General features: G+C 41.1%; 1 protein-coding gene across 1 annotated transcript; it reads right to left on the reverse strand.

Annotated features, from left to right (window-relative positions):
• Positions 1–2,605: 2,605 nt before the first annotated feature.
• On the reverse strand, positions 2,606–21,773 carry LOC117448242 (uncharacterized oxidoreductase YjmC-like). Its single transcript, XM_034085441.2, has 11 exons — positions 21,485–21,773; positions 15,050–15,198; positions 10,820–11,008; positions 10,325–10,386; positions 10,178–10,231; positions 9,850–9,948; positions 6,497–6,632; positions 5,288–5,406; positions 4,377–4,472; positions 4,108–4,218; positions 2,606–3,326 (listed from the first exon to the last, which is right to left on the reverse strand). Exons 1-11 carry the CDS (start codon positions 21,613–21,615, stop codon positions 3,261–3,263), a joined length of 1,212 nt encoding a protein of 403 aa, XP_033941332.1. The 5' UTR covers positions 21,616–21,773; the 3' UTR covers positions 2,606–3,260.
• Positions 21,774–25,554: the final 3,781 nt, after the last annotated feature.

Genomic DNA, 25,554 nt, shown 5'->3' on the forward strand with positions numbered 1-25,554 from the left:
TAGCTAAAGAGGTTTGTAACGAGCTTTGTGCTAAGCTCTTCTGATCTGATCCTCCTTCAGTGTGAAAGTGTTCTCCGCTGCTCTCCAGCAGCAGCTACACTAATCTTCCCCACAGCAGATCCCTGCAGCTTGTGTGTGTGAGTAATCTCTCAGTTTCGTTCCAGGTAAATGTAGTTCTTCTCTTCCTCATCTCACACCCTAATGGACACATGAACACAACTGACAAGTCATCCCCGGGCAGCCAAGTCCAAAACCCACACACACACTTGTCTTGTCCTCTAGGCATCACAGGCCCCTCAGTACTAGCCGCTCACTTCATGATTTGCTCGTTCAGTGAGTGATGGACAGATCCCCCCTCAGCACCACAAAAGAAAACACCTGTTAGAATCTGCTTAATCCTAGCCAGCGGCTCTGCACTTGGGGCCCTCGTCTAATCCGCACAGAGGCACCAGGCCAAGGCCGGGCCAGATTAGACCCCCAGAAGCCATCTATCCATCCATGCACACACACACCTCCGAGTCTCCCCCCATAACCGAGTGTTTGAAACGGCCCCTTAATCCTCGGACTCGCCCCCCGCCAACTCAGACCTAATCTCCATGCTTCCCCTTCACACACCCGCAGACCTGGCCCTGCCCAGCAATCACTTACCCCCCCACACACTCCTCCACCTCCCACCCCCTCGCTCGTTATGGCTGAAAGCCTATTGATTTGTTGATTTCTCTTCTTTTGTCTGCTGCCGGCCGAGTGTGAACGGGACATCCAGGGTCCGGGGCCCAGTGCCAGGACTTTTGGCATGGGAGATTAAGGTCCTGATCTGGGCATCTGTCACTGCGCAGTCCCCCTTCTCCCTTGTGGCTCTGGCAGAGGCCTTTTGCTTGATTTCAAACCCAGGCCTGCTGAATCACATAGTTCAAACCAAGGCCAAAATACTTTCCTGTTTGCCTCTACCTTTTATAATTTCAAATAATTATACTTTATTTTTACAGAATTGTCTCTTTTATTAATTTAATTTATAATTGTCTTATTTATATTACTGTTTTAGTTGCATATTTATGTCATTTTATTGTATTATTGTTTATTTTGCACTTTGTCTTGATGCTTAATGTTTGTGTTCAGAATAGGACAGTGGTGAAGTCAAAGTGTCCTTTGACTACAAAGTGAAATCAGTTCCTTTGGTCGTGTGTGGCATACAGGAAGAGATTCCTAAGATGCCGCATGTACAAAGATGACACATGTACGTGTGGAGACATGCCAACAACAAAAAAACATAATTCCTCTGGCCTAGACGTTCACCAGTGCATAAGAAAACATTTACTCAAGAACAATTTAGCTGAATTAAATACTGACTACCTCAATGCAATTATGTATGATGTATAGGTTATTTAATTCAGTAACGGATGCTCACATATCTCTTACTTTACCAATTCCATTACAATTGTAAAAGATGAATATGTAAACTATTTAAATAAAACAAACAATACCAACATCACAGAACCCGTGAAATATGTGTACATAACCCAAGAGTCACAGTATGTGCAAACCACTGGTTCACAGATACTGTGTCTCCATCTAGTGGTGAGGAAGTAGAAGTATCTAGATTTTACTCAAGTCAAGGAGGCTTAATGCATTCTGTAGCTTATCTTATAACAAACCGTTACGACCCGGCTCAAAAGGCCACAACAGACAGGAGACACACCATGTGGACGGTTAAAAAAATATGTTTATTTAGGACAAACAACTCAAATCAAGTCAAAACCAGTAAAGTTTGAGGTGTGGATGTCAGTGGTATCAGTAATGTAAATGCAGGGTGAGGATTGTATGTACATGTATGAGTGTGAGAGTGTTCAAGTGCACAAAGTAAAGAAAGCAACTCATAATATACTCAACAAAACCGGGGTGCCAGCAGAGAGGAGCTGCAGGGCACCAGACCCAGGTGCCCTGAGTTACTGCAATCAATGCAAACACCAATCACCACAGCACAGACAGGAAAACCACCTCCTCTCTACTGATGAAGCCACAGGGGCATCACACAAACACACTTTATGTTTGTGTTATTGCTATTTATATGAGATTGTGCACTACAAAATGAATGTAACATAAAGTTAATATCATTCAAAAATAACTGATTGACTGCAGACAACACTTGGAAATAAATGTCCACTTCAGAACTGCTTTGGAGAATAAAACGCATTTTGATTGGGCCATACAATGATAATAATTGTTTGATAATGATGGCAATAAACACATTCAAAAAAATGTAATGAAGTACAAAATTAGCACAATGGTTTGACTATAATTACTTTCTTTGATGCATGGTTTTCTATTTTAGTTTAATTGTGAGAGTTTTTCACTCATAACTCTTGTTAACAGGGAAGTATTCCATTAACTGTACTTGAGACCATCACTGTCACAGCAGGAGTCACAGCAGGAGTCACATCAAATATGTCGAAGTTTACACCGCCATCTGGTGGTTGAACGTGCTTATTTTGTAGATTGACATACTGTATTAATTAAAAGCAAAATCATTAAATAAGAGCAAAATATTAATGTGTTATAAAATATAAATATAATCCAGAACACATGAGGCATTAAAAAAACAAAATAGTTTGGGGTTTGTATGGCTTTTATTGAATAAGGCACATAAGTAAGGCGGACATTGGAGTAAAACAATTTTAACTGTAAAAGAAGCCAAACATTCGCATGGTCATTTTAAAATTCTTCTCAGTATAAAAAGAACACGTTTAGCTTGATAACTATATCGTTTAAAAAAATAAGTCTACTGCATTTTAACTGCAACAAAGTAAAACAGCTCACCAAAAGGGAATGACCTGAACTGTTGTGACAACAAACCAGCAAGCTCATCTTTCAACTGCACCGCTACGACTTTAACTCGTTCACATCCAGCCAACAGCTTTGGACCAATAATTGCCCAAAAATACATAATCTTGACAACATGCTTAAACTAAAATGTAGAATTTAAATGCAGTATTTTGAGACACAAGAAACATAGTAAAGCGATTTCAAAAGGTTCCTTCAGAAGAAAGAGACGTTGATATTTTTGGTCTTATGTCACAAATGTCATGGAAATGGGAAATGTTTTGTGTTACATGTTAAAGAAGAGATTAAAATGGAAAGTGCTGTTATACGGATAAGATATGATTGTCAACACGTGAACAATTTGCATGTACAAAGGTTCGTTCCCATGTACCTCAATGTGAACTTCAGAAGCTTTCCCGCGCTGGGACTCGTGACTGGATCCACTAGTTGGAGATGAGATTGTCACATGGCAGCAGCGGGCTGACACCGACTCTCTTGGCACATTCGTTCTGAAAAAATTAAAAAAGGCATCAAGAAGTCCAGTTAGTTAAATCTGAAAGCTCTTTGAAGATGTAAATGGGCATTTTGCAAACAAGTATTCTGTATTGTTTCAGTTAGCAGCCACTTTTATTTTGTATAACAACTGGAAGAAGGGAAAAAAGTTGGCCTGTTTATATCCTGTCAGTAAAAAACCTGAAGTTGAAACACTTTTTTACGTTGGGGTTATGTGTCAGAAAGGCAAGGCAACGTTACTTCTTGTCAAGGCGAGGTTGCCAGATCAGGAAATCTTTCCATAAAAAAAATTGTCTTTCTTTAAAAAAATAATTAAAACTAGCAACAAATGAGATATAACATGTAGGTCACTAAGTAGAGTAGGCAAGGCAAGGCAAGGCAAGGCAAGGAAAGGCAAGGAAAGGCAAGGCAAGTTTATATAGCACTTTTCAACACAAAGCAATTCAAAGTGCTTTCCAAAAAATGAAAGACATTAAGAAAATGGCATTTAAAATCAGTCATTAAAAAGAAAAGCTAATAAAATAAACATTAAAAGAAAAAATACATGGATAAAAGTTACAGTGCAGTCTAAGATATGAATAGTTCAATTAAAAGCAGCGACAAAAAGAAAAGTCTTCAGCCTGGATTTAAAAGTAGTCAGAGATGCAGCGGACCTGCAGGTTTCTGGGAGTTTGTTCCAGATATTTGGAGCATAATAACTGAACGCTGCTTCTCCATGTTTAGTTCTGACTCTGGGGACAGAAAGCTCTGATGAATTCTGTATTCAACATCTCTTACCATGTAGTTGACGACATTGATGTGGTAGGGGATCCCGCCCATCTCCTCACACTTCTTCATGTTCATCCTCTCTGGATCTCCAGCAGCCAAAACTGGACAGCTCGGGTCAGCCTGAAACAAACAGCAGCAGCAACATGAAGCTCAAAGCAACTGAAGTGCTTTTTTAATGTTTTTATTTATCAGACTGAGCATGCTTGAAATTATTGGACATCATCTACATGTGTTTCCTCCCTACAGTGTTTATCAGCACCACAGCAGGATCTACTCACAGGCTCCATCCCCCTCTGGATGGACAGGAGGTCTGACATCCTGTCGGCAAACCCGGGAGCAAAGTTCTCTGGGTTGATTGCAACGAAACACTGACCCTAAAGAATAACACAAAAGTGATGAGAACACAGCGAACTGAGCCAAGACAAACACTCACAGAAACACAGAAAGAAGCGAGGAGATGTGATACGCCTTACGTCTCAATGTGTCTATCTTTTTAATTTGGGTTAACTTTCAATTCTCCCGAGTATCATTGTCTATGTTTTACTGTATTTTGCTTTAATTTTTTAATTTTAATTTGTTAATTGTTTTCTTTTAACCTGTTTTATTTTCTTGTCAGCTTTCATTCAAGGGAATTTCATTAGGTAGAGGTTTTATCTTGTTCCGGCTTTATTTTAATATTATTTTGATATTGTTGTTGTGTTTTCTGTAAAGCACTTTGGGCTGCTTTGTGCATGAAAGGTGCTATACTGTACAAATAAAGTGTATTATTATTATCTTAAAGATAATGGCTTTCAAAATGGTGTTACAAAACACAACACTTTTAAATAAATACACCGTCATGTTTCTTTGCTCTAAAAAGATAATTGTGCCTTCTTTGTTTCTGGAAAGCTTCAGCTAAACATCACTGTATTGTCAAGCTTTCTCTCTTGAACATATTCATACTTCTGGTAGTTTAGCAACTTTGACTAGAGGAACACAATATATGAACAATATAACCCTAACCCTCGTACAAATTGATAAATAAATACACAACATTTGAAGACTGTGTGCAAGTAAGTTCAAATACATTTTATGTCTGAAGTGGAAAATAATTCCATTTTGGACAAGAATCAGTTATGATATATAGCTTGATAATTGTCATGTTCTTTAAAACACAACACAAGTCAGAAGATATTACTAACTAACGTACCAGGTTGGCAACACGGTCTGTTACTTTCCACGTCCGGACATGATTGCTGTACTGAGCACCGGCCAAAATACCACAGAACACTTCCACCATCATCCCCAGTCCATAGCCTTTGTACCCTCCTGATGAAACAACACAGATACAACAGAGAGGTTGAATGCATCAACACTTTGGAACACGATACCAATACAGATAAGGAATAACACCTCCTATCATACATTTAACACTATCTTAAGAACTGGCTTTTAAGCAATCAAAAATGTGAACACTTTTAACTGTATTAGTATTTCATCTGTTTGTCTGTTCCTATTTGTTGTTGTCTGTTGCTGTGTGTATTTGTTTGTATTCTGTTTTTATTTCTCTAGTCTTGTTGTGGTTATTTTAACATCTTGCCATCAGCAAACAGTTGAAAATTAGCCTGCTGGCTAACACTGGCACGTTGACAGCAATGTTGATCAATGTGCACTGTCCTTTGAATAACAAGACAAACACAAATGCAACAAATACTTTATCATATAAAGGGGTGTGTGGACAACGTCTTTCCCGATTCTGTTATTCCTAGATATTTGAACTGATAAGATATAACAGAGGAAACATTTCCCGAGAAAACTGAAATTACAGGATAGATAAATACACAATTTAAGGTAGCACTTGTGTTTCTTATGTGTGTTGTAAATGATTGAAGAATTGTTAAGTGTTCATTTGAATGTTAATTTTGTGTTTGACTTAATGATGGTTGAAAACAGTATTGATTTTTGTTTCACCTCTGTATTAGATTGGTTCTCAAATGAGATGAGTTGTTTGTTAATGTTGTTTGTGTTTATGTAGCTATAGTATATCAATGTGTGTTTGACTGTATATGTGTGGACCCAACAAATAATGCTGATGTTGGTTCTACAAGGGACCCTAATAAAAAGTCATATTAAAGAAAGTAATTGATCCTGGGATTTTCAAATTGTGTTCTCAACTAAATGTAAGCACAGATTTCTGTCAGAAAAAAGTGAAACATCAAGTTGAATTTGTTATCTGCACATAACTGACTCAATCAGAGTACAACTTAGAAACTGTACAATTCTTGCTGATTGTGACATAAACTATGTGTGAAAATAAGGAAGGAGGATGGATGACAGGAGGATTATTTCACCATATCTAACCGTAGACAGAACAAAATGAAAAACAAAGGATGTTTCAGCAGACTTTCTTGTGTCTGACCTGTGGCCTCGCTGCCTCCGACGGGCACCAGCCCTCCTCCGCTCAGGACCTTCTTAGGGTCGGTGGTCAGTTTCCCCTGGGCATCGCAGCCCCAGCCCTCAGGGATGGTGTCCCCCCGCCGCTCATGGAGCTCCACCTGAGCACCAAGAACATTTTGTAAGAAGACTTTAAGTATGTGGCATTTTAAGACCACAGTTAGAAAGTACTGTACTTATCAAGCGCAAATTATATGATAGAATTTCAACCAACATTGAATTCAGAGCTCTCTTTTGCCTCTTGTACAAAATCTATTTTCATTTTAGATATCTATTTACAGTAAATATCTCACACATGTGGCATTAGTATATGGCCCGGATCAAACTCCATTGGTCCAGGTAATGTCACATGACCTTGACAAAGTATGTCATGTTTTTCCTTAAAATAACCCTTTTTTAAATTACATTTTACAACATGTAGTAAACTGAAGACCCCTGATAAAGATACATCATTTATGGATATGGATTATATTCATTGCACTAAAATAACAGTGCAGAGGAACTCATATAATGTACAATTCACTAAAATAGTGAATGCAATATCTATAGTTAGTTTGTGTAAAACTTAATTTTGGATGCGTTTTGAGTAGATTGTCGATGCTGATGTTATGTTTAGGACTTTTACAATGCAATCACAATACTAGGTCTGTCATTTCCTTTCAAACATTCAGACTACCTGATTTTAACGGACAGTGTTTTCTTCTACCTGTCACTGCCATTGTTCTGTTAGCTATTGGTGGTTTTTCTTTAACCCTGGCTGTTTTTAACAGAGAGAAGGCTTTCTGAATGAGGCAGCATGTGTTCAGGTCTTTGCCGTGCTCTTATTGTGTGATGACGTTGAACAATAACATGTAACTTAAGACTATAAACAGTTTAATTTAGTTTGCTTTACATACATGATTGAAAACCTGAGATATAAGCTAACTGTAAAAAAACAACATCCCATGACCTCAAGAAGGCCTTGCGACCCCACGTGAAGCTTGAAAGTATTCTATTCTATTATATCAGGGTTCATACACTTTTTCACCAATGATTTTCAATGACTTTTCCATGACTTCCCAATGACCTTTACCTCATTTTCCATGACCAAAAAAAAATTACCACTGAAAATGGTTTATTTGAAAATGGAACAGGAAAATAAGGTCTGCATATGAAACATGTAGTGCCTATCTAAAACAAATCAAATAGTAGGCTTACTAACTTCTACACGCTAAAGCAACTAGTCAGGGAGGCAAACTCATCAGGTATGAAAAAGGTGACAAGGACCCGAGCCCCCAGACCCCACGGAATATCGGCTTTAAAATGAGGAATAACAGGATGTTAGCCGTCAGAACAACTAAAGCAGCAGTTAATAATAACAGAAACGCCAAAGAGTCACATCTAGTAGAAATATATAAAAGCATTTATTTTAATTGTGTAGCAGTGAGTTTATAATTCTGGCAGCACTGTTGAGCATTTTGAAAATGTATTGTCATGCCTCTGCAAGGCTTATTCTTTATCTTTATAGCCACTGGTGTAAAGTAACTAAGTTCATAAACTCAACAAGTACTATACTTGGGTACCATTTTGAGATACTTGTAATTTATTTAAGTATTTCAATGTTTTGCTACTTTGTACTTCTACTCCTCTACAGTTCAGAGGTACATGGTGTACTTCTACTCCTCTACAGTTCAGAGGTACATGGTGTACTTCTACTCCTCTACAGTTCAGAGGTACATGGTGTATTTCTCCTCCACTACAGTTCAGAGGTACATGGTGTACTTCTCCTCCACTACAGTTCAGAGGTACATGGTGTACTTTTCCTCCACTACAGTTCAGAGGTACATGGTGTACTTTTCCTCCACTTCAGTTCAGAGGTACATGGTGTACTTTTCCTCCACTACAGTTCAGAGGTACATGGTGTACTTCTCCTCCACTTCAGTTCAGAGGTACATGGTGTACTTTTCCTCCTCTACATGTATTTAATCCCTTTAGTTACTTCACAGATGTGGATGAATGATGTGAAATATAATCAAGTGTTAAAATCAGACTTTAGTTCCACCTGGAGTAAATCCACAAGCTAACCTGCAGTCTACAAAGTACTTCAAACTAGCTGCACCTTCACCAGCTTTGAGAAGCCTTTCATGATCAATCATTATAAAACATATCAGATATATTATTCTGAAATGGACCAATCTGCACAATGACTACTTTTACTGTCGCTACTTTAACTATATGTTGATGATAATACTTTTGTACTTTTACTTGAGGAACATTTTGAATGCAGGACTTTTAAGAATGCATCTAACGTTCCGCTGCTCATTATAATAAAAAACAGAGCATTAAACAAACCATCATATGCTCTTACTTTGAAATCATGTGGAAATGTCGTCATCAGCGGGCCATCACGTGGTTTCCGAAAATAACCGAGTGACACGATTAGATTTTAGCCGAGACCGGCGGAAAATATGTCTCAAAATTCCGTGTGTGTAAAAAGACGATCCACAAGCAGAAATGTGAGATCCACGAGCAGAGATTTGAGATCCGCAAGCGCATTTTTGGTAGACAAATACAAAATGGATTCACATATTTAGCGTATTTGCAGATTTTTACAGACGTTTTACACTTGCAAATGTACTTGTGAGTTTGCAAATCTTTTAAATGAATTTGTGGATGGTGTTTTACATTTACAAATCACATATTTACACACAAATTATTTGTATGTTCACAGAAATAATTATGAGACATATCTATGCCCATACTTATACCACCTCCGTTTATAGCCTATGAAAAAAACTATTAGAAAACGAAGGCTAAAGCTAACGTTAGCAGATAGTGACAATGTTTGCTAGCTAGCTCAACGATTCCTTAAATGATATTCACATCACGCTCTGCCGCTCTGCCCTGAACACATGAACGGCCCGTTCTAACAGCTGTTCACCAGCGGGGCAGTCTGTGCCACAGTGACTCCGCACAGTTAACGAACGCACCGTAGCTAATGTAGCTGACCCTCATCCCGGAGCAGCAGAGTTCAGCCAACAGGCAGGAAGACTCGAGCTGCACACAGCTCGTGCTTCATATTAAAAAATAACACCATGCGCGTCATGATGGCACATAACAGCTCGCGTCCGCAGATTATTTCGGCGATTAGATCAAATGTAAATTATATTTGACACAACTTTAATTACATTTCCATGACTTTTCCAAAACTTTGGGAAAAATATTGTTTTCCATAACTTTTTCAGGGCCTGGAATTTGCATTTTGAATTTCCATGACTTTTCCAGGTTTTCAATGACCGTAAAAACCCTGTTATATTATCTGTATAAACCTGATCTTACCTTTCCAAGAGCTACTGCTGATGTGGCCATGTCCAGAACAAAGCTGTCTCCATCTTTAGCCGGAGCGGCCACGCTGATTGGGTTTGTGCCCAAAGTGCACTACAAACATCAGGTTCACAGTATTAGGATCAGAGAGAGCAGATGTTTATCAGCACAGTAATACTTGATCAGTCTTATGGAGGTTAACACAGGGTAAAAGGTACAATGAAATGTATTGTACTAGAAAATGGGTCAGCTCAGCCTTTAAAAGCACTGGTTGCAAAGGGCACATGTCATATCAAGATAAAATATGACATGAAGTACAGTTTATTCAGTACAAAAAACGTACATCTTTACCACGTGTGGGAACCACCAGTGGAGACGTGTTGGTGAAGGACATGCCCTGCAATTAAAAACCGTTAAGAAAATCACCTTCATAATAAAGGATATTCCATGTAAATTCAATTCATGAATGGCAGATAATCCTTTAACTCACAATCATGTTTTCCTTCAGAGCTTGCATTGAGTAATATCCAGCAATACCATAATGGTTGGAACCTAAAACAGAAAAATGCCATGTAGAAAATATATATTCATTGTTGTTAATTAGAGAGATTTGTCGACCATTTTAGTCTAGTAAAATTCTTCTGTAACAAACTTGGCAGTGGTTCAGGTTTCTCGTTTTCTTGCACTTAATTTGCATGTTATATGAGCCAAACATCATGTCTAAACTACAAACCTTTTAACAGTGAAGACGATCCTTTACTCATGCCGGGTGTTAAATCAAATACAGACCTACATTTGAAACCTGAGCATGTTGTTGCATTCATCATTTTACAAGTAAGGTCTGAACAGGTTTTTCCAGTGGACAAACGTTGGCTCTATCCAGTTTCATAATGATAAATTCAAGTGTCTACAGAACCAGACAAGTCCAGCAGACATAGCAGTTAGGTTTTTAAAGAATAAGCCTATAGTTACAGCAACAACTCACCGTGCGCCACCACCCAGCCGATGCCAGCTTCTTTGGCCTTCTTAATGGCCAGATTCATGCAGAAGTTTCCCACCACAGGACCCAGCAGGTTCTTCCCATCCACCAGAGCTGTGGCGGCGCTCTCCTTCTCCACCACCGGCTCACCGTCCTTGGCACAGATTCCTGTCTGAATGTCCTTAACGTACATGTCTGTTGAAACATATAGAGACAGTGAGCATAACAAATGTCAATACAGGCACTCACACAAGTAGACCTAAAATGATACAGTACCTCATCAGTTTTCTTTTATTAATTCCTGGTATACGTAATACTGTACGTGCACAACATTAAACTAATGTGTAGGAGCCATATGTTAAAATGTATAATTTGATATATTATGTGTGTATATAGATATATTTGAACAGTGTAATCCTTTGTTCTTAATGATGCTTAGCGCAAGTTCAAGCAGGAAGACCAAGCTCTTCATTCATATTACATGTCACTTCTTTACCCTCTCCTCCCTCATTAAGTGATCGGGGACGTCACTCCCAAGCTAACCAATCACTCCTCTCTCCATTCTCACAAGCCTATCGTTGCACCCGCTAATCCCTTTATATCTGCTCTTCCCTCTTGTCAGCTGTCATTTCAGGTGACAATACGCAACAGCAGCAGGGCTTCGTCCCAGCTAGGGGCATACATTCATCAGCTCCGCAGTCTCGAGGATTAAGCTACAGGCGGCGTTCCCCAGTCGGCTAGCGGTTCCAGCCGGCCACCCCGCAAACCCGGAAGTGGGAGGAAAGGACAAGGATATCGGGCTCCACGGAAGTTCCTCCGGCTAATGGAAATGGGCTACTTCACGCAAACAATTGACGCACGCCTTCAGTCTCTCGAGAGGGCATCACTGGCATCAGGGCCGCTTCCGGCCTTCACGCGAAACGGGCCCTCATCGCATGCAAAGCTTTACCCATTTCTGGCTTCAACCACAACCCCCCTTGCAGGCAGGCAGGGCTTAAACTACACCCCATTGAAGCTACTTCTCCTCCCGGCTCAGTAGCCATGGCGACTAGCAGGTTCATTACACAGCCCAGGCTCTCGCCTCTTTGCCCTGCGCCTCACCCCTAAAACAGGCGTCAGGGTAGCGCTGGCAAGAGGCAGTTTGCAACAAATTCACGAGATGTTCGTTGTGCATTACTGCTTTAGTTCAGGGTTAAGGTGAGTTCCAGGCAGTGTCGGGTGTAACGTGTTACAGTATGAAGTTCCAGTACACGTATTACTTTGCCGTACGAAGTAACGTAACGCATTACTAATGCAGTTCGGGTAACTACTACCCGTTACAATGCTCAGTAAGTAACGCAGTTTCAAGCTTCAACACAGTCATGGATGCTGCCCCATCCGTCGGTTTTGGGTTTCTTTCAGGGAGAAAGAGAAGTTCATGTAAGATGATGGACAGTCTAATCACCCAATCAAGCACATCAGCATCTATGTCGCACGTGGTGTAAATAAACTGCTAATTAAGCTAGTCCTATATCATGGGTCATGTTTCAGCATTTACCTAAGCATACATCATCTTATGCTGCGCATATTGCATTTCATTTAAATGTTGGTTCATGCTCACATGGTTTACGATAAGCCAGGTTATGATATTCATGCATCACTGTACTCAAGCTAACCGCTGCATTACATTCCTCTTCGCCCGGACATCGGCTCGCGCCGGCAATCCAAGATCTCTCCAGTTTACTATGGTAAACATGCATATAACTGGTGGTGGTGTCTTAATAGCATTTCAGGGCTTCGTTCAGGATAGGTGCAGCAACCCTGCCGCCAATCAAGGTATTTCTTCCTCATCCCTACAACAACTTGGACGGTGGTCCTCCTCTGCCTTCACATCCTACATTCGCCCGGACATCAGCGCCGTGCGGCCATCCGAAGATCTCTCTAACCTGGTATTTATGCATTTTAGTGGTAGTGTTCATTGCGTTAATGTTTAACCCTGCATCGCAGGTCATTGACCATCGTGTCGGCAATGTTTAGTGGTAGTGTTCATGTAAGCCCGGCACTGATTCCGGCCGTCGACCTCCGGGTCAGCATTTTATGATGTTGTATAGTAAGCCCGGCAGCGATTCCGGACGTTGTTTAGTGGTAGTACGTAAGCCCGGCACTGATTCTGGCCATCGACTCTCGGGTCAAGCATTTTATGATGCACAGTAAGCCCGGCAGCGATTCCGGCCGTTGTTTAGTGGTAGTACGTAAGCCCGGCACTGATTCTGGCCGTCGGCTCTCGGGTCAAGCATCTTATGATGTACAGTAAGCCCGGCAGTGATTCCGACCGTTGTCTAGTGGTAGTGTTCTCGTAAGTCCGGCGCTGATTCCGGCCGTCGACTCTCGGGTCAAGCATCTTATGATGTACAGTAAGCCCGGCAGTGATTCCGGCCGATTCTTTAATCCACATGTTAATCTCTCATTTCATCCACAGATCACCGCAGTCAGCCCACAAGGTAAGAAACTCATTACAGCTCAGTATGTCATACTTCACTTCTTTGGGGGTTTCTTCGGAGCGGTTCTTCCCCATTGAGGAGGAACAATGCGGATTCCGTCCTGGTCGTGGAACGACGGATCAGCTTTTTACTCTCGCAAGGATCCTGGAGGGGGCCTGGGAGTACGCTTATCCGGTCTACATGTGTTTTGTAGACTTGGAGAAGGCGTATGACCGGGTTCCCAGGGAGTTACTGTGGGAGGTGCTGCGGGAGTATGGGGTGAGGGGGTCTCTACTCAGGGCCATCCAACCTCTGTACTCCCAAAGCGAGAGCTGTGTCCGGGTCCTCGGCAGTAAGTCGGACCCATTTCCGGTGAGGGTTGGCCTCCGCCAGGGCTGCGCTTTGTCACCAATCCTGTTTGTAATATACATGGATCGGATTTCGAGGCGTAGTCGTGGGGGGGGGGGGGTCTGCAGTTCGGTGGACTAAGGATTGCACCACTGCTTTTTGCAGATAATGTGGTTCTGATGGCTTCATCGGTCTGCGACCTTCAGCACTCACTGGATCGGTTCGCAACCGAGTGTGAAGCGGCTGGGATGAGGATCAGCACCTCCAAATCTGAGGCCATGGTTCTCAGCAGGAAACCGATGGACTGTCCACTCCAAGTAGGGAATGAGTCCTTACCCCAAGTGAAGGAGTTCAAGTATCTCGGGGTCTTGTTCTCGAGTGAGGGATCAATGGAGCGTGAGATGGGCCGGAGAATCGGAGCAGCGGGAGCGGTATTGCAGTCGCTTTACCGCACCGTTGTGACGAAAAGGGAGCTGAGCCGGAAGGCAAAGCTCTCTGTCTACCGGGCCATTTTCGTTCCTACCCTCACCTATGGTCATGAAGGATGGGTCATGACCGAAAGAACGAGATCGCGGATACAAGCGGCCGAGATGGGTTTCCTCCGCCGGGTTTCCTCCGCCGGGTGGCTGGTGTCTCCCTTAGAGATAAGGTGAGAAGTTCGGTCATCAGGGAGGGACTCGGAGTTGAGCCGCTCCTCCTTCGCGTCGAAAGAAGCCAGTTGAGGTGGTTCGGGCACCTAGTTAGGATGCCACCTGGGCGCCTCCCTAGGGAGGTGTTCCAGGCACACTGCTGGAACTGCTACCCCCGCGACCCGACCACGGATAAGCGGGAGAAGATTGATGGATGGATGGTTCTTCCCCTCCTGAATGACAATCCTGCAAACCGGGGCCTAATCGCCAAACACCATTCCATTCTCCTGTCTCAATTCTGGCAATCATTATTTCATTCATATGACGTGTCCCAGTAATAAATATATATTTCATACATTAACGTCTCTGCTGATTGAAGTATTATTATATCTTTTATTTAAACCATCCGTCGTAAAATGTACGTCCGACTGCAGCTGCTGGTAATTAGAAGTGAGAAGGAGAAAAGAATCACGGAGCAATATAGTTTTTTGACCTTTGAAAATATGTGTTTGTATTGATACCTATATGTATTGTTTAAGTAAAGAGTCAACCAAACTTTCCTGAGACGTATTTTTGTTGGAGTCAAGCTTATTGCTACTTGTGGATATATCGGTTTTTGGATTAGACGGAACTACATAATGCAATAATATTGGGTATTTAAAAGACAAATTACTACTGTGATTTCAATTTAGAAAACTGCAATTGACCACCTTTTTTTCCCATTACAACTAAAATGTTGCTGCCACCTTCAAAACAAGCAAACATGCAGATCGAGCAATAGATTTCCGCGCCCCACTGACCCATCCGGTTGAGTCCGTGGCTGTAGTGGCCCCTGTGGTCCCCCTCCACCAGCACCTCGGCCAGGCTGCGGGCATGATGCTGCTTGGTGCCCACACCTGTCATACACCGCTCGATGAAGCCTTGCACCTCCACCTTGCTGATCAGACATCTGCAAAAGGTGAACATTTCAATATCAGATGATTAGTTCCTTGTTTGTTCATTTCAAACTCAGGCGGTGATGTCTTCAGTGTGCATGGTAAAACAACAAATATTATAAATGTTGGATTTTGACAATAGTGCTTTGAAAATATTTTGAACAATAAGCTATTGTTGCTTTCAACTAGAACATTTGAGTTTTAGGATTGTAAATACATGTTATTTGTGTTTCAATGTACGACTGCAGTGCAAATTGTGTTTAAGTTGGTTAATAAGTATGACAATAGGCTGTCTGCTCACTTTTTCATCTGATCGTGAATGGAAATCTAATTGTACTGCACATAGAGCCAGTAGGCTGCTGTTTGTTCTCTGACAAACATGAGTCTAGTTTGACAATAAAGAACCTTGACTGAAACCAGATGAACAGAGAAAGAACAGCATAGTCTGACTTTTGGCCTGAAAATCAAACTGAAATCCAAACCTTTTGCAACGCTGAAAGTCCTGCAGGGATGAACCCTTTAACCCACATGTTGACAATGTGCCACTGTAGGCTAATTCAAAGTTTGAAGTCCACATCTGCAATAGTGATGATACAACCTGTGACAATATAGAATATAAATGAACGTGTAGGTCAGTAAAGCTCTGCCAGTATATCATTAAATTGTGTCTGCAAATCGAGTACAGATGAACAAATCTGATCCTAGAACCACTGTTTGCAAACTTGCTGTTGACTTTGCGAACAGGCAGGACGTTTTGTACCACATGATGTTTTGGAAACACTGGCGTCTCTCCCCATAAACACTGGAGACACTGCCTCCGTTGTCACCGTTTATGTCATGTGACTTGCAGGAAACTGCAACGATTCCACAGAATGATTAAAATATGTATTACATATCATAGCATGGGGACTGGCTAAAAGAGGGTTATAACTAAAGTGGTCAGCCAAAACGAAACTCAGTGTTATGCCGACTTCTAAGATCTGACTTTTTAAAGCAGACAATAGTTTTTTTTGTTACTTCCTTATTTCATAAGAATTTGTTCGGGTATGATTTGAGCTGTCACATGATTTCCAAATGAATAACACAAGGTCCCTCCTTCACAGGGTAAAGTCCAGTGATATAGTAGGTTTAGAGCGGGGGTGTCAAACTCGAGGCCCGGGGGCCAAATCCGGCCCGCAACTTCATTGCATGCGGCCCCACAAGAGCTTGCAAAGAATATAACATGTTTATTATGTTTATTATACATGGCGATTTACAGAAGCACGTTGCCCATAAACTACATGTCCCACAATGCATCTTGTTTGGACTTTTTTCTTAGAATTGGCCTTTTTCTCAGAATTTGACTTATTTTTCGAAATGTCCCTTTTTGATTTTGACTTTTTTTCCAGAATTTGGCTTTTCTTTTTAAATCTTTTTGTGCAACCATGCATAATGCTGATGTGGCCCGAGATTAAATTGAGTTGGACACCCCTGGTTTAGAGGTTTTATCTTCCAAACAACTGCTAAATGCTTAAAAAACACTTTTCCAGAAGTTGAATGATAAGTGTTGTGACTCACTATGATGCAACATGTTCGCATGACTAATCAGAACCAGATTAATAATATTATCATGTTTTCATTAACATTGTGAGAACTCATCGTTATACTTAACACATTACGTTATACTTCCTGTCTTCCTTCTCTATTGTCCTTCTCATTCTCTACTCCTCCCTTGTTTCCTTCATTGTACTTTGGGGTATTTGGTGGTTAGAGAGTGGAAAGTTAAGGAATGCACCAGATGCAAGATGTGGAGGAGTCTCACTTCCTCTCACATAACTGTTTTTCAAAAGGGCTGTTAAAGAAAATAACTGATGCAAGTCAACTCTTTTGCTCCCCAGAGACAGTTGTGTTAGGGTTAAAATGATTAATTCCATTTCCAACTTAAACCATTGCCAAAACTGCAGCACGAGATCCACTTTCTGTTTCTTCAAGAGTTCATTTTAGGACAATTTGTGAATTGCTTAATGCATTGAGAAACCAGCTTAAATCAAGTTGTGACATAAACATGTGGTTTATGTTTGTGTGTGGTAGACCCACACTTCACAGCCCCCCCAACACAATCCATCCCACCACTAACTGCAACAACATATCACAATTGTATGTCTATTTCATTTTAAATCATCAAAACAACACACTGATTTCTAGCATTTTGCTGCCCTCAAAGCATGGAAAATGCTGCGTATTCACCTTAGAAGAGAATACCAAAACAACTGGTGCAGTGTGTCCGGTGTTTGCTAAATATGAAACAACAACTGAAGAAATTGAAACCTTTAAAGCAGGGGTCGGCAACCTTTTTGATATGAAGTGCCATTCAAAAAAAATTATTTTATCAGCGTGCCGACGATCGTGAATTATCAAGGGGGGGGGGGGGGCGAAGAGCTCGACGCTCGTGAACTGTCAATAGGAGGGCGGGGGGAGCCTCGCTGCGGGGAAGCAGTGGGTGGACCTGTCAGCGCACTTACATTATAGGGATGCTCCGATTGGATCGAGTGGGCGGGGCCTATGGGGATCTTCCATTTAAAAGTTATGTTTAAAACTCAGTTAATGGGGCTCATTCACTGGAGCTTCCACAAACAACAACCAACATAATTATTACATTCAAATGAAGTACATTATTCAAGTTTACATTAACTTTGGATAATAACACGGGAGAAATTAGCGGAAGCGCTCTCTTTTCCTCTCTCCCCCCCTCTCTCTCCTGACAGCCTGTCAGTATCGCATGCAGCTCACTGATCCAGTAATGAATGACCCGACAGTGAAGAATAAATATATTTTATAACTAGTGTAGCTTGTTCCAGAGCTAAATAACATAGCTAAGTGTGGTAGGCTGCGGCCCCACGAGGACGAATTCGGTCGTAACTCTTGTGTGTTTTCTCCGCTCACCGGTCCGTCACAGCGGGTGGAGCTGCAGGATGTCTGCTTCACACACGTTGCATACCGCTATTTTATTGTTATATTCGGACACTTTAAAATACTGCCAGACCGGTGAAGCCATTTTGGAGAGCTTGTTTTGCCGTGCACAGAGAAAAGTGTCATGTAAAACTGCGGCATTTGTACAGCTCCTCGGCTCTCGCGATCGGCATTTTTAGAGAGCACCGGCCGATCGATCGGAGCATCCATAACTTACATGATGTCGAATTCAACAAAGACATTTAAATAATTGGTTATAACAGCATAATAATAAGGACGATCGTCCGTTCTGTGATTCTCTAGAGCACACATGGCCAGTCCGCCCATTTGTAGCATATTATTTTGATGAGATATGAGCAGATCGCCACTGGGCTTTCAACTAAAGACACAACCACGCAAAAACTGCGGCATTTGTACAGCTCCTTATGGGTACTGCAATTTGTGAAGTGCTTTCCTCCGTGGTGAAACGATCCGCACTGCACCACGGAGGAAAGCGGAAGAAAGTTGCCTGGAGTTAAAGAGAGCGGGGCTGCGTTGCGTGCATGGCTTCCTTCTGCAGGTAACGGGGAGACGCGCTCTGGCAGCGGTCTCGTTCAGGATCCGAAAATACAATTTAAATATTTTCCACACTTATTCCACTTATTCCTAGTGTGCCACTGGTTACGGTGCCGCGTGCCAGTGGTTGCACGCGTGCCAGGGGTTGCCGTCCGACCCCTGCTTTAAAGGATTACAGATCAATTACAGATGTCAGCGAAGTGCAAGTAGCCTATTGCAAAGTCTGTAATCAGCAGTGGATCAAGCTACATTTTGAGACATAACCATATGACATAACACATACTTTTTCCTATCCAAACTTTTAGTAAATCTCGTCTCTTTCATATTAAAATATCTTAACTTAACACCAGCTACCAAACAATACTTTTGATCTTTACCCTTAGTATGTTTTAAGATAAGATGGTACTTTATTGATCCCAATTTGGGAAATGTTTGTGTTGCAGCAGCATAAAACGACATGGAATTGTACAATAAAATGTCAAAGACTAAAAATAAACAAGAAAGAAGAAAATATACATGTTGAATATAACCAGGTATATATATAATATACATAAATATATGACGGATGGAATATTAGTTTTAAATATTAAATATTGAACAGATTATATAAATATAAAATGTTCAATGTGGTTTTATTCCAAGAAGCTGGTCTCTCTCCTTATGAGGACACACTTAAACCATAACCGGGTTGTGCCATGGCAGGCATGCAGAATACACATCAGCAGGGCTGGACTTGGGTTGGAGATAGGGGGAAACACACAGCAGCACTAACCAAATCCACATGGAGGCCAAGGTGGAAACTTATGTAATGTATTATGCAAGAAAGAGGTAAACACGTAACGTACAATGGCTGCATAATGGAAGCGTGACACCTTCCTGTCCAAAGAAAGAGTCGCCAGGGAATGTCAGCCTGTCACAAGGTCACACTGAGGCCCCATAGTATTTGTATAGGTGCTACAGTATGTACAGGAAATGGAATTCCACGACCTATAGCATTTTAACTATAGTTTTTTAATTTATTTAATCGTTTATTTAGCAGGGACAATGCACAGTAATGCACTTAAAACATTAAAATGTGTCAAGCGTAACATTACATTTGATAAACATAGCAAACACAAAATGATATGCAAAAAGTGCAAAAGAGCAAGAGCAGCATACACAAGTATTTATGACATGGCAGTACAATATAGCAGCAACGACATATAAAGTGCAAGAGAAGATACAAGAGATGCAAAAAGTGCAAGAGAAGATACCCCTGTGTTAAAGTGCATTTAGCGGTGATCGCACGTCTGTTTGTTTCACAACCATTCTTTGAGTTGACCTTTGAAGCTATTGAGAGTGGACAATCCCGTATCTCAGTTGGGAAGCTATTCCACAATGAGCTGCCTTTAATGGACATGTTGTCCAAAAGTGGACTTCACAGTCTCCTCTGGTTTCTGACCAAGTGCAGCGTCCAGTGTCTTTTTTGTGGATGAATTCCCCTAAGGGGGGCATTAAGTTGCCATTGTCCATAGCATTCCTGTTTATATAAATGAGCTACACTTGAACATAATTCACATTGAAAGAAAGACAGCCACACATAATCTGTCTTTGATTACATTTCTTCTGGAGCATTTATGAAGGGTAAAAGAACAGGGAGGCGTTTTCTTTGCAGGGTCATGTTACAATGGGAGATGTGTGTCAAAGAAGGTCAATACACTACAGGACAAACATCCATGGAAACAGATCCATGTCATAGCTGTTGGTTTTGATGCATTCAAGAACTGCTCCAAAGTATTTGTCCCTAAGGTAGAGCATCATAAATCACAAGAAGAAGGAACTTAAAAACATTTTAATGGATGTGGGGAGGGTTAAATGTGCTTTTCTGCCAAGCTCATGAAGAGAGATCTACAAGAGATAGCACACACACTAGGAGAATGCTGCTGCTGTTCTTTTCTTTTGATATATTTTTTTGAGTAAATGTTTAAGTTAAAATGTTTTTTAAAACTGAGGTCTGATGTGATGAAATGTGATGTGGTAGAAGGAGTCCGTTAGAAGAAAGCCTCTGTCATCTATCTGCTCAGGTAAAGCCTTACATTGAAAAGTGCACACATACATAATACATAATAAAAAGCACATCAATAAAACCACATAAGTGGCTTGAATTGGTTTCATTAGGTTTTTGAAAGTCGGCCAAATATAATATGCAAACAGAGTGGAAGCAATACATGTGTTTTGCAGGAAGCATGCTTTTCTGTTGTGCAAGAAGCCAGTGTTAATGGGCAGGTATAGTTCCTCAAATGCACATTATTTCCGGACAGTTTAAAATGTTCCATGTTACTTTGCTAACCTCTTTTTAGCAACCCTTTGCAACAGTTATTGCTGTCAAACAGCCCAGCCCACGTGAATTGTCAACGGGGGGTGCTATAGTGAACTGTCAACGAGGGGAGAGCCTCGCTGCGGGGAAACGGTGGACCTCTGTGGCGCAACTTCAATGATGCCGTTTTAAAACATAACAAATTAAGGGCGGTGCCGGGGCCGTATCAGCGAACCGAGCCGGCCGTCAACGGCCCTTGACGACCGGCCTGTCTGTAATTCTCCAGATTCTACAGATGGCCAGTCCGCCCCTGGAAGCAGCAGTGGTGGTGGTGGTGGTGGTGGTGGTTAGAAATACTTAATTGAGAGTGCATTCACTAACATTCTCAAGTGAAAGCCCAGCAGGAATCTACATGCACTTTAAACTAAATGCATGCCTTCTCTTATGCAGAAAGAAGTGAGTGTAAAACGTGTGCAATAACTTCAACTGGAGACCTTTACCTGCTCATGTTGACTTCCGGCTGGTTCTCCTTCAGGTTGAGGGTGTGTTGCTTTTTGCTGTGGTGGTGCTGAGCTGCTGGTGTCGCTGGTCCAGGAGCCTCAATTTGCGCTAAAAATCCCGCAGTGTTCATCAAAAGCGAAGCGTAAAATCCTCCAGGTGTCCTGTATTGCTCTATGGGCGTGTTGGAGGAGAGGCTTTCTGGGGGAGTTTCTCGGCGCGCCAACGCAGTCGCAGCCTTGTTCTGGAGAGGTATGTCATGGAGCTCCAGGGCGGTACATTTCTCTGCTTTCACATGTTGTACAGTCGAGAGTACAGATAGTACATTTTGTACTGAATTCAAACACTGCCTGAGAAAAATACCACGCAATATTTAGCCAACACAAGGAAGTCTACTGTACTGAGAGGCTATAGGCTACTCCCATTTCCTTGTCTTTGTGATGTAGTAGACCTGCAATTATATGACCTTTCTAAGCTTATGCAAATCAATAAAATAGTAATGATTAATCGATCAATAAAATAAATAAAAGCTACAATAAAATGTGTACTTGTGGGTTTGTCGCCACTTTTTTAGTTTTTTTCAGACTCTCGAAAATCTAAATAGGACTACACACTTTTTTTTCCTTTTTTTCAGACTCTCTGAACAACCCTAACCCTGGATTAATGCTTGTTATTTTGAGAAATGCAAAAGTTCATATGGAGGAGCCAGCTACCCGCTATTAAAAAGTGGCTACAGATAACCCACAACAAACCTACAAATGTTGTAGGAAAAATATATTCGATACAAAACTTGCATCATACTGTAACTACAAGACTGCACATGTGGAATATTCTCCTGAGTGTTAGTATTCATTGTAGATTAATGCATAACACACCCATCGAAAGAGATACTGGCTGCAGAATATGCAAGGAAAAAAATCATACTATGTAAGCAATAAGCATCAGTGGATGGACCTCTTTTTGCAGTGGCACGTCCTTTAGTCAATGACAGGCCTACATGTGTGTTTGAAAAGCAATACAAGTCTGGTTCTTCTAACCAATAAGAGATATGTCCTAAGGCTATGGCGTTGTTGCATAAGAGACTGAGAAAGAATATGGATGGTGGAATCCATCTTGAAACTGAACACCAACATTTCAAAACATATGCACAGTGCCACAGACAATTGCATTTCAGTTGATAATGCTATTGCTTTTTTGAAAAGTATGAATAGTACACTATTTCAATATATAGTAACTTACACGTTATATTACTGCTTTCAAATGTAAAGCTCCAAACTATGAGTATAAATGGTATAAACCTGTTAAAGTACTAAAAGTATATTGATAGATTTAAAATGTCAATGCATTCATGTATTTATCATAATATCGATGCAGCTGGTAAAGGTGAGGCAGATTTAGTTGCTTTATGTTTTGGAGAGTAGTGAATTTCCTTTTTTAACATACAACCTATTTGTTGATTATATTTTGTATTATTAATTTAAAGCTGCAGATTATCTAGCTATTCAAATTTTTAAATAAATGAAATCGCTAAAAATAACTGATGTATTGTGAAATATTTAATTTATTGACTTTGTTACTTTCCAACACTGTTGAGGACTCCGTCTCTCATTCTCTTTCATTTATGACCGACCTGAACAAATGTCTTTCCCACATGCAGTGTTACATCAACAGTACAGGATGTTTATATCTAAAGTAGCCTACTGTATAGTCAACAGAGAGGACTTACTTTTGCTTTCAAAATCTGAAGAATAAAAAAACGATATTCCCTGATTCTGAACAGCCGACAACATGCATAACTGCCTTAATAATAATGATTCTTATAACTTTTTACTGTATATATTTGTATTGTACATTATCCTTATTAGAATAAAAGTCTTTAAAATGTTGCTGGTGCAAAACGACAACTGCATCCTAATGTATTTTAAGGCATTTGACACATATTGGCATCTTTCTTTTAAATTCAACAGGCCACAAGGTGTCGGCCTTGGCAGTTAAAGGTGGGGTAGGTAAGTTTCAGAAACCGGCTCGAGATACACTTTTTGTTATATTCCATGGAATGCTCTTAACATCCCGATAGCAATGAATATCTTAAGTGCTTTGACAAAAAATCCATACAAAAATTTCATCTGTCGAAGCCGTAATACTGTAAAAAGTAAAAAGTAAAAAGATGTACTTTTAGATGTTATTTAGCTCTGGAACAAGCTAAACTAGTTATAAAATATATGTATTCTTCACTGTCGGGTCATTCATTACTGGATCAGTGAGCTGCATGAGATAGCCTACTGACATGGCTGTCAGGAGAGAGAGAGGGGGAGAGAGGAAAAGAGAGCGCTTCCGCTAATTTCTCCCGTGTTATTATCAAAAGTTAATGTAAACTTGAATAATGTACTTCATTTGAATGTAATAATTATGTTGGTTGTTGTTTGTGGAAGCTCCAGTGAATGAGCCCCATTAACTGAGTTTTAAACATAACTTTAAATGGAAGATCCCCATAGGCCCCGCCCACTCGATCCAATCGGAGCATAATGTAAATTGGCTGACAGGTCCACACACTAGGCTTGTTTGAGACACATTGCGGCTCGCCTCGAAAGTAGACGAGAGTAGCCGATCGCAGCCGGGGGAGGTGTCAAAAAGCTCGTCTTAAGGCCCTGACACACCAAGCAGTCACCAGAGGACTAGCCAAAGCTGAAGTCGGCTGTTGCCTGGCCGTGTTCTCCTGCGTTTTGGCCATGTGTCGCACGGGAACACACCGCACTGACTTCAGTGCGTGAGTGGCAATAACTTTCCTTACCAGCAGGCGGCGGTAGTGTGTATTCGTCATTCAAAAGAGGCAACAACCGGAAGACAGAGAAGAAGAAGAGTATCTTTTCTCCGTAATATCATACAGAGCTGGCCTCTCCTGGATCAAGGTGATGAGCAGGTCTTCGTTTGCATCATTCCAGATCGCCATGATGAGATGAAAATGAATAGCAGTCTGTGTGTGCCTTCTTAAATCGTTTGTTTACGTCCCTCACTTCCGCTTCGCTTCTCATGCACTGATTTGCTAGCTGAACAGCCAATCAGAGTGATTATTTGGTCCGACTGCCAGACCCGATGCATGGCCGATTCAACATGTTGAATCGGCCATGCATCGGATCTGGCAGTCCAAATAAGGCGTGTCACGGTCGACGGTGCGGGACACACCAACCTGACTACGGCGCCGCGAATGCCCGACAGCCTCTGACGGCCTCTGACTCCCAAAATCGGGTTGGTGTGTCAGGGCCTTTAAGTCGGACAGCTCGGACTCGGCTTGACTGGCTGGGTTTGCAATGGCGGAAATTGCGTTGGCGTTTTTCGTTGCAGATGAAGTGGATGCAATAGAAATGCTCCTCCCTCTTAATGTTTGCAAAACTGATAGGTGGACAGGCTACAAATGATCCGCACACATGAAGCTTAATGAGCATGAATTGAACAGACCTGCTGCTGTGTTAATTCTTTAGCTGCCACTTTAAGCTTTATGATGTGTACAACATGGATGTAATTTGATTTAATCTTGCCATTTTAAATGATGTATTCAATAAATAAGGTTAAACCAAATCATTACATTACAATAGATTTTATTTTAATGATTTGGTTTAACTTAAAGAGAAACTTTATTGTTATTGCACATATTACAGGTACTGAGACAACGAAATGCAGTTTAGCTTCTAACCAGGTGCAACAAGCAGTGACGTGGAAAGTAATGTACACAATCTACAGAATAACATATAGAATGAATTGAATGATGAATAAACAGTGGGGTATGAATACACTAGATATCAGCCTGTGAGCAGTATGAACAGTGTGTATGAATATGCTAAGATATATAAAGTATGAAAACGGTAAGCAGTATAGTATAAAATATATAGATATTAATTTCATGATGATAAACATTGTGGAACAATGATGAAAAATGGGAATGGATGTGGCAACGTAAAACTGACACAAAACAACAACAAACTTTTGCCAGCCAATTGGAGAGTTTCATCAGCAGCACGTGGTAAAAACCACCAATGAGCGCTCAGCTCGAGATACCAGCGAGCCGTTTCCCATC

Source organism: Pseudochaenichthys georgianus, chromosome 6, assembly GCF_902827115.2.
Source record: "Pseudochaenichthys georgianus chromosome 6, fPseGeo1.2, whole genome shotgun sequence".
Lineage (NCBI taxonomy): Eukaryota > Metazoa > Chordata > Actinopteri > Perciformes > Channichthyidae > Pseudochaenichthys > Pseudochaenichthys georgianus.

What these genes read in the sequence shown, in the direction of transcription:
- LOC117448242 (XM_034085441.2), bottom strand. Translation starts at nt 21,615, where the DNA reads ATGAACACTGCGGGATTTTTAGCGCAAATTGAGGCTCCTGGACCAGCG. An exon ending in CAGCAGTAGCTCTTGGAAAG is followed by an intron (nt 6,633 to 9,849) that starts GTAAGATCAGGT and finishes CTTGGTGCTCAG; the next exon opens with GTGGAGCTCCATGAGCGGCG. An exon ending in TCCAGAGGGGGATGGAGCCT is followed by an intron (nt 4,219 to 4,376) that starts GTGAGTAGATCC and finishes TGTTTGTTTCAG; the next exon opens with GCTGACCCGAGCTGTCCAGT.